Below are 13,821 nucleotides of genomic sequence, written 5' to 3' on the forward strand. Positions count from 1 at the left end.
AAGAGGTCTTTTTTTCCCCTCTTGTCCTGGTCAATCAAAACCAAAGAAAGAAAGACTTGACAGTCATTTGAATATATTGTGATACTCTGCAGTGATTCAAGATCTGCAAACTTCCTGTCAAGCACTCTGGTATAACCTACACTTTTGCACATCTTGATGAAGGCCTGCTCTTGCAATCCAAGCCTATGTCATTTCTTAAACCTACTCTTGCTGCAGAATTGGAGCAGTTAAGTCAGTTGTACATTGGCCAGGAAGTGATATCACTGCTACATGTTGACCATCGGTTTCCATTGGGAAGTGTGCCATGTGATGTTCCCATTTGCTTTCAGATATCAATGTTCTATATATTATTATAAAGCACATAAAAATACAGTAGTAACAAAAAAAATTCTAACTTTGATCTTTTACGTAAAATTGTAAACAAATCTCTGGTTTCCCTTTCAGATGAACATTAAAGGACTCCTATCAGAGATATCGTCAAGTATCCTGGTCAATACTTCTACCCAGATCCACAGCACAAAAATGGATAATATAACAAGTCATCTGATTTGTTTAAAAATCACGTATTTATGGAAAAGTTAGATTCCAGATTGCCTCCACAGTAACAATTAATGCATTTAAGAAATAATTCATTGGATGCAAACACCAAGTATTCCTTGACTAGAAACTATATAAATACAATTTCTTCAGCAGTCTTTGACCATATTTCAGTCTATTTTGTTCTCACTCAAAATAACATTTTCCACTTGTTTATATTTTTAAGGGAAATATATTCTTTGTGGGAATGAAATAACAAAAGATTGCAAGACAATATAAACATATTGGAATATGTTAGTATGCAATGCAGGCTGAATTTTCCAATACTGTTAATCTTAAATCCCAGAATAATTTTATTTACAGTAATATGTTGACATCCTATTGCCTAAAATTGTACATAATTTAAACAACATCTCAGCGACAATCATGGAGGTATAGTAATTACAGTACAGTTTTAATAATACTAGATCACGAAGATTTTGCTTCCTGAACACTTTTGGGTGTAATTTAAGGATTTTTGGCTGCTGATTACGAAAATCACCTCAAAAATTTCCTATCACGTACCTTTTTTAGATATGACCTATTTTTATTTCAAGCCTACTTAAAGCATACAAAAATATGTCCCCTAATGATGGACATGTCAACATATTATTGAAAATTCATTTTCTGCATTTGCACTTGGACTTCTTCCCTGCTGATCTTGGTGCAGCCAGTGACGAACATGGTGAAAGGTTACGCCAGGACATTGCAACATGGAAAAGCAGTATCAGAGCAACTGGAATCCATCAATGCTGGCTGACTTTTGATGGACACTGACATGAGAGGCATTAGATGTTAAGTACAAATGAAAATTGGCAGCAAACCATTTTTAGGTCAGTTAAACTAATACAATGTGTCAGTATCATTATGTTAATGTTTCTCCAACTTCTACGTGATGCAGCAAATCTGAAATTATCTTTGCATTCAGCTTGAAGTTGTCTATCACAGTACCCATATTTTTTTCAGGAAGCTAACCTTATGAAAAAATATGTTGTCCAGTGTAAGTTGTTCAGTGGATCACTTGCTGTATAGTTGTTGATTCTTCCTGTGTCACCCCAAATCTATTGAAAGTTATAGAGCTGAGTTGATGATCAGCAAATCAGAAACTGAGATAATACCTATTTGCATAATATTTCTCCAGGTAAATCCTGACAAAACTTTCTTTTGGAAACATTTTCTTCAAGCACTAATTTGAGTTGGTACTGCCAACCATTCCTGTGTAGAGCTGACAGGAATTTCTTGTGATTTTTCTTGCCTAATTGAACATAGAAATCTTGTTTGTGATATCCTCTTTCTCCATACTTTTATAATCATCTTTAATGCAATCACATGGAATCTGCTTTTTGATTTGAACTTCAATTTTCAACACACTTGTGGAGAAAGAAATACTGAGTGAACAGAATACACAAACAGAATATCTCAATGCAAGAGCGGAATTGTCCAGACAAATAAACGAAGAAATAATGGAGATACTCATTTGGTTGGGAAGGACATATGAAGAGCGAAATAAAGTTATGAAAGGTCATTGAAATGGAAACAGTTTTGTTTCATAAATGTAGCCTGACCTGCTGAATTGTTCAAGTATATTCTGTTTAATATTGCCAGCACTTAGCATTGTTCATTAACCTGAGTGTTAACTGTGTAGAAATTCTAACTATTTTTGAATATCCTTTCTGGTGCTAAAAAAAAATATTTGTTCTGTGTGGTTTGAAACTTCTGTAATTGTACAAAATTTCAAAGCTTCCTTTTTGTGAGTGGTCTAATTTTTTTTTTAAACTTTATTTAAGATTTTATAACACGAATAACATACAGGATTACACCAAACAAAAATCAAGAATAAAATAATAAAATTACAATACAGTAATCTAAATAAACTATACCCTCCCCAATAATTATTACACATTAATAACCCAACTCAAATTAGTCCAACCCCCCCTTCCCCCAAAATAAAGAGTGAAGAATTAATAAAGTTAATATATGTGAGAAAAAAAACCCACTTACAAAAAAAAACAAAAACATAACCGATTAAAATACTAACAAAAAGAAAAGTAATTAATACTAAAATATCAGACTTAAAAAACATATTTAAATCAAACTTAAATGCATATATTTAACAAACGAGGTTAAGATGAAACATATATTTAACTCAAACTTAATATAAAAAATTAGTAAAGTTAGTAACATTATCAAAAATTCTTAAACAATAATCAATTCTTAAAAAAAATTATAGCATGAAAAAAATGAAAAAAAAACTTTATAGAGATAAACATTCACCAAATATCAACTAACTTCACATCTATCATCATATTAGTCACATAAACCACCATCTTAAAACAAAATTCAAACCTCATTAAGCATTGTACAATTCAATTTTAGTACTCTTCCACCATTTTTCCCCTTTACTCTTGAATAGTTATCCAATAAAAGCTCCAATACCACATTTAAATATCCCCAATCATTACGTTAAAATTCAGATTTCCAAATAATAAAAACACATCTACAACAAAATCTATATCTTCAACAAATGGAGCATAATCCACAAACAAAATTCAAGCCTCATTAAGAATTGTACAATTCAATTTATAACTTTCACCATTATTCCCTTCATTCTATAACTAAAATAGCAAAATAATATACACCAGAATTACCACTCCTTTCACCTTAAAGAAAAAATATTTTTTTAAAAACTTATCCATCCCATTCACATTTAAATTTCAAGTATTCCTTATCTACTAAATAAACTTTACAAAAAAAACCACATCAATTTTTAGTTTTTTAAACAATTAAATACTTTCTTATGCTTTTTTTAAAATATTTAAACAAAAAAACCCTTCACTCTTTAATCTAATAATACAAAAAAAGGAAAAAAAAAACGGGTAGGAGGTTAAAAATACCCCCTCCCGTCTAAACCGCGCAATGCGGTAACTCCCAAAAAAAAATGGGTGTGAGATAACTCACTCGTAGCAAATGACTCAGGAAATAGTGCCTATCCAGTTCTCTCCCCCAACTCTCACTTCATCTTAAACTAACATCATCATTATTTAATATTCCTTTTTTTAAAAAAAAACATTAGAAAAAAAAAGGACAACTCTTCTTTTAATCAGCTCCAACTGCCGAGTCACCATTACAACCATTTCTTCTTGGAGCACGGCTCTTTTTTTCCATCTCTTGTCTCCTTAGAGATTGCGGCGGACTATGTAAAGTTAGTAACATTATCTATCAAAAATTCTTAAACAATAATCAATTCTGAAAAAAAATTATAGCATGAAAAAAAAACTTTATAGAGATAAACATTCACCAGTAATTGGCAGCTCTTGAGCAAATGCTATAGCTTCCTTTGAAGAATCAAAGAACTTTGGTTGGCAACCATCTTGGAAAACCTTCAAAACAGCTGGATATCTAAAGGTTGCCTTGTAACCTTTCTTCCACAACAACTCTTTAGCAGGATTGAATTCCTGTCGTTGGAACATAACTTCTTGACTCAAATCCGCATAGAAGAAAACTCGATTATTTTGAATCATCAAGGGTGATTTTCTCTGTTGTGCATTTCTAATAGCCACTCGTAAAATTATTTCTCTGTCGTAATAATTCAAGCAACGAACCAAAACAGGTCTTGGACTTTGACCTGAAATAGGTCTTCTACGCAAGGCTCTGTGAGCACGTTCCAGTATTATACCTTCCGGGAAATGTTCTTGACCCAGCACCTGTGGAATCCATTCAGTAAAAATTTTTCTTGGGTCTGGTCCCTCCATACCTTCCGGCAAACCAATAATCTTTATATTGTTCCGTCTGAATTGGTTTTTCAAATAATCAATCTTCACCAAATTTTTATTTTGAGTTTGTAAGTCTTCGACCATTTTGGTCACATCAAAAACTTGATCCCGTATTTCGTCTATATCTTCTTCACACGAATTAAATTTATCTCTCACTTCAAGCTTAAAAGCTCCAAACTCAGCCATCTGTTGAGAATGTATTTTCACCAGAGTATTAAACCTAGTACCAAGTTCAATCATAATCTTGGATAATCCCTGCATTGTAAAAGATAATTTAGATTCAAGATTCACAAGTCGTTCATTCATAACATTGCCGTCAGATGCTACTGCACATGTGCGAACCTGAGTAACTCTTTGTTCTAAAGGCTGTTTGGCGCCCTCTTTAGGGGGCTCTACCGATGTAACATTGATCTCTACATCCGAAAGCTGTACTTCTCTCCTGGGATTCATTTCAGGCTGAGTCCCGATGTTTTTTTCTGTAGGTAGGCTCCAAAACTTGAACTTTTAGAAAATGTAGTTTTTTGATGATCTGTTGTTTTTTTTTTGCTCTTTTTCACCAATTGTACCGTCAGAAGTTAAATTAACAGCACTGAAGTTATCTAAACTTTTAAAGAATTTTAACGGGCATTTCTAGACAAAACAATAAGATAGAGTCAGGAGAGGACTGGAAGGCACATCTGATCCTTACGCCATCTTGCCACGCCCCCGTGAGTGGTCTAATTTTTAATTTGCTTTTTGTAATAATTTAAAATCATGAATATTAGAATCAGTTTTATTGTCATGAGGAAAATGTTTTGTTTGGCAGCAGCAATATTGTGAATTCCAGATGCAAAATTACAGTTCCAAATACAAGATTTAAAAAAATTTTAAAAATTAGTGCAAAAGGATAAAAAAGTGAGTAGTGTCTATAGATTCATAGTCTGTTCAGAAATCTGATGGCAGAGGGGATAAAGCTGTTTAGTAACATTGGGAATTCATCTTCAGACTCCTGTACCTCCTTCCTGGTGGTAGCAGTGAGAAAAGGGCATGGTCTGGGTGGTGAGGGAGGGTCTTTGATGATAGAGGCTGCTTTCTTGAGGCATCGCCTCTTAACGAGTTAAGGCAAATACATACACATGATGGCACTGGCTGAGTTTACAACCTTCTGTAGCCTTTTCCTGTCCTGTGCATTGGCACTGATGCACCCAGTCAGAATGCTCTTCCTGGTACATCTTACAAATTTGCAAGAATCTTTGGTGACATACCAAATCTCTTCAATCATCTCATGAAGTATCACTGCTGGCAAGCTTTCTGCATGACTGCATTGACATGATAGCCCCACTGATTTTTGTTCTGTTGGTTTCCCCTTCCTGGAATCCACAATCAATTCCTTAGTTTTGCTAATGCAAGGTTGTTGTAGTGACAGCACTCAACTAGCTGATCTGACTCACTCCTGTACACTTTCTCATTGTCTGTGATCTTGCTGACAACCGTGGTGTCATTGGCACATTCACAGATGGCATTTCAATTGTGCCTGGCCGCACAGACATGGGCGTAGAGAGAGTAGAGCAGTGGGCTAGGCACACATCCTTGAGGTGTGCTTGTGCTGGTTGTCAGTGAGGAGGAGATGTTGTTACTGATTTGCACTGACTGTGATCTATTGATGAAGACGTCAGGATCCAGTTGTAGCGGGAGGATTTCAAACTTGCTGAGTGGATGATGGTGTTGAAGGCTGAGCTGTAATTGATGAGAAGCAGTCTGTTATATGTGTTGCTGTTATCCAGGTGATCCAGGGCTGAGTGGAGAGCCATTGAGATGGTATCTGCATAACATCGTAGACGCTCATTACAGAAAGGACTACAGGAAGGCATCTCTTGCATGGTATTACAAGGAAAATAATTAGTTGGGAAGTGATATGCTTTATGATAATGATGTATTGTTATCCAGTGGTTTGAAAGGCTACAATAAGAAGGCTCCAATTTAATTCACAATAAATACAACAAAAAAGGGGAAGCATAAATAATGTGGGGATCTGTCAAAATTATTAATGAATAAATTGATAAATAATATCCAAGTCTTCAGATAATAGAGGTTTGTTAGAAACTAAGCTGTGAGAAGGGCACTAAATATGTTTAAAGGGACCAAAATGTAATTAAGCAGACAGAATGGCAGATGATGAATTATGTGAGAAGTTAAAGGTTACAAATTTTAGTAGGAGAAAGAGAAAAGAATGGAGAGAAACTGTGAGTATCTAAGATTGTATGAAGTACTCTTAATCGTCTTGTGACATCTTGAGCACATTCATTTACTTTACCTCATTTGTTATGCCTTACCATGAACAACTGCTGATTTGTTTCTTTTTTTGTGTTGTGACCTATATTATAAAGAAAATTACAGCAAAATTATTCACTTAACTTAAGGATTAAAGTTTGAAGTGAAGTTAATCCATTAAGAAAGTTACCAGAAAGAAGTTCACTACAAATTTAAATTTGGTTTTAATCATTTTGTTTCCACTCTGCAAGAAGTTTTTGCATATTTGCTCTCACTTTTTAACAGAATATTTTTGTCTCATCCTGCAGTTGTCATCTTTGAGCTTTCCTTTTGGAGAAAAGAACACAAAATGCATATGTGTTTTTGTTTGTGATTCAAAACTTTGTTGATTTTAATTAGGTAATATCTCACCTTAATTTATCAGTGCTTAATCTCAGATTGCAGCTCACCAAATTTGAAATGAATTCCCAGAATGAAAATTAACATAATTCTAATCTGAAAAGAAATGATCTTGTAGTAGTTTGTTAATCCATGTTATTTTAGAACAAGAAAAATTTGAAAGCCAAGTTTATATGCACATTTTAGAAAACTGGTGTTGGTTTAGATTAATTTGTCATCACAGCAGAAGGTATCACTGACCGTTAACTTAACAATTGACTGGATTTGGGATAATCTTTCCTACATTATTGATTTCCAATGCATCAAATGCACTATACATGTGTAGAGCTTGTCGAAAAACCAAAGACTTGTTGATCCAAACCAAGGGTTTTATTAGCAAAAGACAGGAGCTCTTCACAGGTGGCCGACCAGTCCGGAATGATCAGACCTGGCTAGGGACACAACCCTTTAAGGTCCAGACAATAAGCGTGGCTTAGCTCTCAGCCAATCGCTGTAAGCACAGTCTAGATACAGTAACTATATACACTATGTACATTGGTGATAGATCTATACTATCACAACATGCCACAAACCTTGAACATTTTATTAAAACTAAGGTCCCAGGAGATTGTATCTGCTGTGGAACAATTGTGGTGGTAGGTGAATTACAGTGGGTTCTGGTCTTTTCTTTGGTATGAGGTATTTCTGGCCATGAACAACCTCTCAAAGCATTTAATTAAGGTAGATAGGAGTACTACTAGTTGACAGACATCGAAGCAGCTGCACTGTTCTTGATGTCCTTTTGAAGCAGATGGGAACCTCTTACTCCAGCAGTGAGAGATTGAAAATGTCTATGAACACTCCAGGTAGTTGGTTGGCACAGAATTTCAATATCCTGCCAGCTCTGCTATCAGGACCTGATTCTTTGCGAGGGTTCACCCTTCAGAAAGATGTGAATAAAAATGTTTTACATTCTGGTCTGCTATCTAAGAATGTTTCAATCTGATTGGCTGCTTCATTAGTTGCTGGATCCCACATATCCACCTGTGTTGGCACTCGTCTCCATATCATGTCTGAATAAGGGCATTCCTTGCCACATTGCACACAAAAAAAATTAAGTCACTTCCAAGTCTGTTCACTTGACCGCAAAATCAAGGTATGAGTATTGTACGCAGTGTTGGGTATAAGCCCACCCTCTGCTGGTCATCAAGATGCCCATGTCATGATGTCACCCTTCCATATATATAACCCTGTGTTTCAGTAGCCATGTTAGTCTAATAGAAGTAAAGAATGGGAAAGCATCATGTCTCTGAGTCTTAATTGTGTAAGTGCATACATAACAGTGGCGACGAGAATCAAAACTAACCCTACCCGTGCACCATGCACCAACCATGAGAAGGAAAACAACCGAAGAAAGGTAGAAAATGACTACCTAACAACCCCAACAAGTTCCCACCAAAAGATCAAGATGAAAGCGCACCAAGATGGCGGAGGAAAAGTTCAGGGAATTCAATGAAGTTGAAGAGAGTAGGGATAACTATGTAGAACAGTTTAACCACTACTGCATAGCCCACAATATTGTGGAAGATCCAGTAAACCACAAACATGCCCTCCTCAGTATAATGGGCAGCAAAATATTCAACTTCCTTAAGATCTTGCTGGCCCCGGAGGATCAAGGGACAAAGACATTCAACGAATTACGCACAGCTCTAAGGAACCATTTAAGCCCCAAACCATGGCAGAAAGGCAACAATTCTATGATCGGAGACAAGGACCAGGAGAAACAGTAAGTGAACACCTGGCATCATTGCGCAAACTGGCGGAGCAATGTTATTTCAAGCAGTTTCTAAATCAGGCACTGCGAAACAGATTAGTGATGGGACTGGCAAATAGCAAAAATTATTAGCAATGGATGAAGTGTTACATTACAAATTGCATACAGGACTGCCTGCAGCTCTGAAATGGCAGATAAAAACTTGGATGAGGGTCAACCAGACCTACTAGTCTGGAAGTTTTCCCGCCAACAATGCTTCCATTGTGGGAAGTACAACCACCAACCAGATAACCGTTTCTTCAAAAATTCAAATGCAACCATTGCAAAGCAGAAGGACCTATTAAAACTAAATGTCTACTTCTGAAGTGCAGGTGGCCTGCAAATAAACAGGCAGCTAAAGTCAAAACAATTGCAGAGAGAGAGAGGCAACCTAGCAACGATGATGATAATAGCCCAACAGCTGACCTTCAAACTCCTGAAATTTCAGTTCCTGAGATATTAAAGATGTGAAGAATAAATGGAGGAAATGCAGCAATCTTTGCACAACTAAAATTAAATGGTCACCCCCCCCCCCCCGAAGATTGAATTAGACACATGTAAAGGAATGCTTGCTACCACGTCTCCTGGCTTAAAACAAAAACCAACTGAAATAACTCTAAGATCTGTTATAGGAGACAGAATCAAAGTGTTTGCAAAAAGTACGGTGCAAGTACAATATAAACAACAGCAATCAAAAACTCTCTACATTGAAGATACCCAGGGACCAGCACTCTGGAAGAAACTGGCTACAACACATTCCCCTAGACAGACTGGAAATGGGTTCAATGAAAACCACATTGATTAAATGTAAACCACACGGACATCTCCCAGCCAGAACTCGACCAAATCCTCAACAACCACGGAGTGGTTTTCCGAGAATTGGGGAAAATCAAAGGTGTTCAAGCCAAACTGCAATTAAAAGATAATGCAGAACCAAAATTCTAAGTCAGAACTGCCCCATTTGCTATGAAAGGGAAAATTGAGGCTGAATTAAACAGACTAAAACATGAAGGCATATTAGAACCAATACAAAACAGCAATTGGGCAGCGCCCATCGTACCCATATGGAAAGCAAATGGTGAGATTTGCATTTGCAGGATTTACAAAATCACCATTAATCCATCACTCAAAATACCTGAGATAGAACAAGGAGAAGAATTTATTAAATGGACAGCAGAGGCAGCATCAATCAACCAAGAACAACTTCAACAACTGTCCATTACAGTCCAGATAATTAGAAAGGAAACCCATACAATTATTCCAGCCAAATGGCAAACTACCATGTTATCAGAACTGCACCACAATCATCAGGGAATGGTACAAATAAAGGCATTTGCCTGGATGCATGTCTAGTGGCCCTCCATAGACAGAGACATTGAAACAACAGTAAGAGAATGCAAAATATGTCAGTCAATGCAGCCAAAAATGCCGCAAGCCAAATTTAACCCATAGAAATGGCCATCCAAACTCTGGCATCGGATTCATATAGACTTCACTGGACCATTCATGGGTGAGACTTTCCTAATAGCTGTGGATGCACACTCCAAATGGCCAGTAGTTTCACAGATGAAAAACACCAAAGCAGATTTCACGATTGAAATTAACAATGAAAAATGACTAAAACCATCTGAAGACTGCAAAGCAGGTATCTGGTGTGCAGTAGGAGCAATTTTAGAATATGTGTGAACAAAGGTGAGTCTTTCCTAGAAGAACAGATTGCATATTTGGATGCTATTTAAAAAGTAATGCAATCAGCCCAAGAAGATTTGTCACATGATCCTTAGTAGGAGCTAGTGAGCACAATGTGATCAGATCATCATTCACTCTCGTTTCCATTGGGAATTTATCAGGGACTCTAGGTCCAAGCCGAGCTAAGGAATGGTTTACTGCAAATGTTGGTTAAAAAAATTAGCAGCATGTCATGCAATGTACAATTTGATTCAGGACGTTCTGCTTATTTATCACACCATCTTTGCTCAGTCAGTTCAGTGATAATTAATTCTCAAAGATTCTGATTTAAAATTCACTTCTGCTTGTTCAACTCCTGCATTTTTCTCTATTTTTGTAACCATTTGTGGTCCTGTAAACATTTTTTTCCGTTTCATCGAACTTCATTCCCTTGTGCAATTTTCTCTCTCGCGTCAACTTTGCTACTAACTTAATTTACCTGTCATGCTTGACTTTATTTTTAGCTGCTAGGTTCTGATCTGAATTTCCCTCCCTAAAGTATTTTGCTTCTCTTCAAAACCTATCATTAATCTTTTGCTTGCTTCCTCATGAGCAGTTTATTACAATATAAGGAATCACATTATAAAGTTCGTAATGTTCATTTTAATCAACAGTTTGTCCAACCATTCTTCTTTCTTTTTTAATCTTTTATTAATTTTCCACAAAAAAAGAAAAAACAGAATAATATACAGATGTGAAAAAGTAATGCATTGTCCTTGACTATAACAATCAAGTATTTTCAAATTAATTCAACATTTTCATTTATTGACAGTTACATTGATTAAGGAAATAAAGAGTTAATGCATAAAACAAAAAAAAAATCTAACTCCGATGGAAAAAATATTAAAAAATAACCCAAAACAAAAACAATTGGTCAATCCATTCTGAGAGTAATTTCAAAGTAAGTAAAAAAGCGAACCTTCCTGAGTAAACACAAGACAGTTGGAGAAAAAACACAAACTGGAAGTGGTTCAATTTTGTTTATTAGTTTGAGTCACACAAAATATTGAAAAAATGGTCACCAGGTTTTTTCGAAGTTAAAGATAGTACCAAATGTCTGACTTCTAGCATGACATAATGAAGGAAAACCATTGAAGTAAAGTAGGTGGATTGCAATCTTTCCAATTGAGTAATATAACCCTCCTTGCCATCAACGTTGAAGAGGCTACTATTTTGTGGGCTGAACCAGGTGCAAACCTGATCCTAAAAATGTGATCCCAAAAATAGCTGTAAGGTTGGTTGGTTGTAAATCTAGGCCCAACACCTTAGCTAAAGTTTCAAAAACATCATGCCAAAAATTTTCCAACTTTGTACAGGACCAAAGCATATGAGTCAAAGCGGCCTCTTTGGATTTACACCTATTACAAAAAGGACTTAGATTAGGAAGAATGCGGGCCAGTCTGTCCTTAGACATATGTGCCCTAGGCATTACCTTGAACTGAAAGAGTGACGAACAGAAATTAGGAAAGTATTGACAAGTTGAAAAAATTTTTCTCATAGATCATCAGAAGGTAGATACTCAAATTCCAGTTCTCAAGCACCTTTAATTTTATCATTGGATATAGAATGTAAAATAAGTACACTGTTATAAATATTAACTATCAATCATTTTTGGGAAGGATTTACTTGAAGAGTATCTATCAAATTAGTTGAAAGGGCAAATGGAAAATTTGGCAGAAAAGTGTATAGAAAAATCCAAATTGAAAATATCTAAGATGTGTCTTAGGCAAAAGGAACTTTTCAGCTAATCAATCAAATGTCATTAAACAATTTCCTTCAAATGTATCAAGAAAGGTTATTATTCCTTTTATCTTTCCGTAGGGCAAAAGCTTGGTCAGATGATAGCTTTTTTGAATATTTTATTTAAATTTCATACATGTATTAATATCTCAATACAGAATTCATTCATCTCCATACAGTAATACATATATTATTTATACCCTCCAACCCCTCCTGCACTCTCCCACCCAAAAGAAAGAAGTATAGAAAATGAAAGAAAAAGATCAAGAAAGAAAAGTAAGAAGGAAGAAAAATACATCTGGTTACTAAAGTTACACTAAATTCAATCAGTCAAATTCTGCCTCTACAATATTGAACATGTAACCACCATGGAGTTGAGGTTTTGAGGTTTAAGGGATAATTTCATAATGTAATGCCACAGTATGGGCACCAAACTTTTAAGAAATTATGGTTAGACGATGTCTTAAAAAATAATTGTAATAAATTTTACGGAACAGAACAAAATGATTTAAATTTTTAAAACTTACGAAATTGAAACCAAATCCTTAATGTACATCTGAGAATTGGATTAAAATCTTGTTTTTATATTTTAGATAATTCGAAGGGGAGGGAAGTACCTAATAGAGAAGTTAGAGTATTCTCTTACCAAATTCTTCTTTAATTCCAACTATAAAAGGGCACTCATGCATCGCCGAATAGTAAGTCCAAAATGTAATGTATTGTATATTAATTGCCCAGTAATAAAACTTGAAATTTGGTCATGCCAAACCACCATCTTTTTTTGATTTCTGTAGTAATAGTTGGTCAACCTAGGACATTTATTATTTCATATATAAGATGATATTTTAGAATCTAATTTGTCAAAGAATACTTTGTGGATGAAAGTTGGGATAGCTTGAAATGTATATAAGAACTTTGGTAAGATTATCATTTTAATTGCATTAATTCCACCTACTGATGACAATAGTATTGGTGACCAATTCAATAACATTTGTTTAGTATAATCAATCAAAGGCAGATAATTATATTTGTATAAATCTTAATGTTTCTTGTTATTTTTATACTGAGATATGTAAATTGATTTTAACAACTTTAAAAGGTAATTGATCATATAAATGTAAAAGATTACTAAATGGAAAAAGTTTACTTTTATTTAAATTCAATTTTTATCCTGAGAAAATACCAAATTCAGTAAGCAAAGATAACACAGAAGGAATCAATTTTTTAGGATTGGATATATATACCAAAAAATCATCTGCATATAAATACACTTTAGGTACTCTCTCCCTTCTCTGAATCTCTTAGAGCAATTGCTAAGGGTCGAAAGCTAGGGTGAATAATAAGGGACTAAGAGGACAACCTTGAGGTGTACCTCTATGTAACATAAAATAAGGAGATTTGTAGTTATTAATAATAACTGCTGCAAAAGGAGCTTGGTAAATTAGTTTAATCCAAGAGATATATCCAGGACCAAAGTTAAATCTTCCCAAAACCTCAAATAAGGATATTCCACTCTGTCAAAAGCTTTTTCAGCATCAAGGAAACAACAAATTCTGGTAATTT

At 35.1% G+C, this 13,821-nt stretch overlaps 1 protein-coding gene across 10 annotated transcripts in view; it reads left to right on the forward strand.

The window, feature by feature from the left end:
- LOC138736678 (sterile alpha motif domain-containing protein 12-like) overlaps positions 1–13,004 on the forward strand; it is a 90,630-nt gene extending 77,626 nt beyond the window's left edge. For 9 of the 10 annotated variants that reach the window (XR_011340492.1, XR_011340498.1, XR_011340493.1 and 6 more), the window contains one exon: positions 445–2,320. Coding sequence is in view for 2 of the 10 variants with exons in the window: in XM_069886572.1 (XP_069742673.1) it covers positions 445–455 (11 nt within the window). In the remaining 8 variants the exon portion in view is untranslated. Of the gene's footprint in view, positions 1–444; positions 2,321–12,492 lie in introns of those variants that run through there. The other variant, XM_069886570.1, reaches the window with a different exon arrangement.
- Positions 13,005–13,821: the final 817 nt, after the last annotated feature.

Source organism: Narcine bancroftii, chromosome 6 (genome assembly GCF_036971445.1).
Source record: "Narcine bancroftii isolate sNarBan1 chromosome 6, sNarBan1.hap1, whole genome shotgun sequence".
NCBI lineage: Eukaryota > Metazoa > Chordata > Chondrichthyes > Torpediniformes > Narcinidae > Narcine > Narcine bancroftii.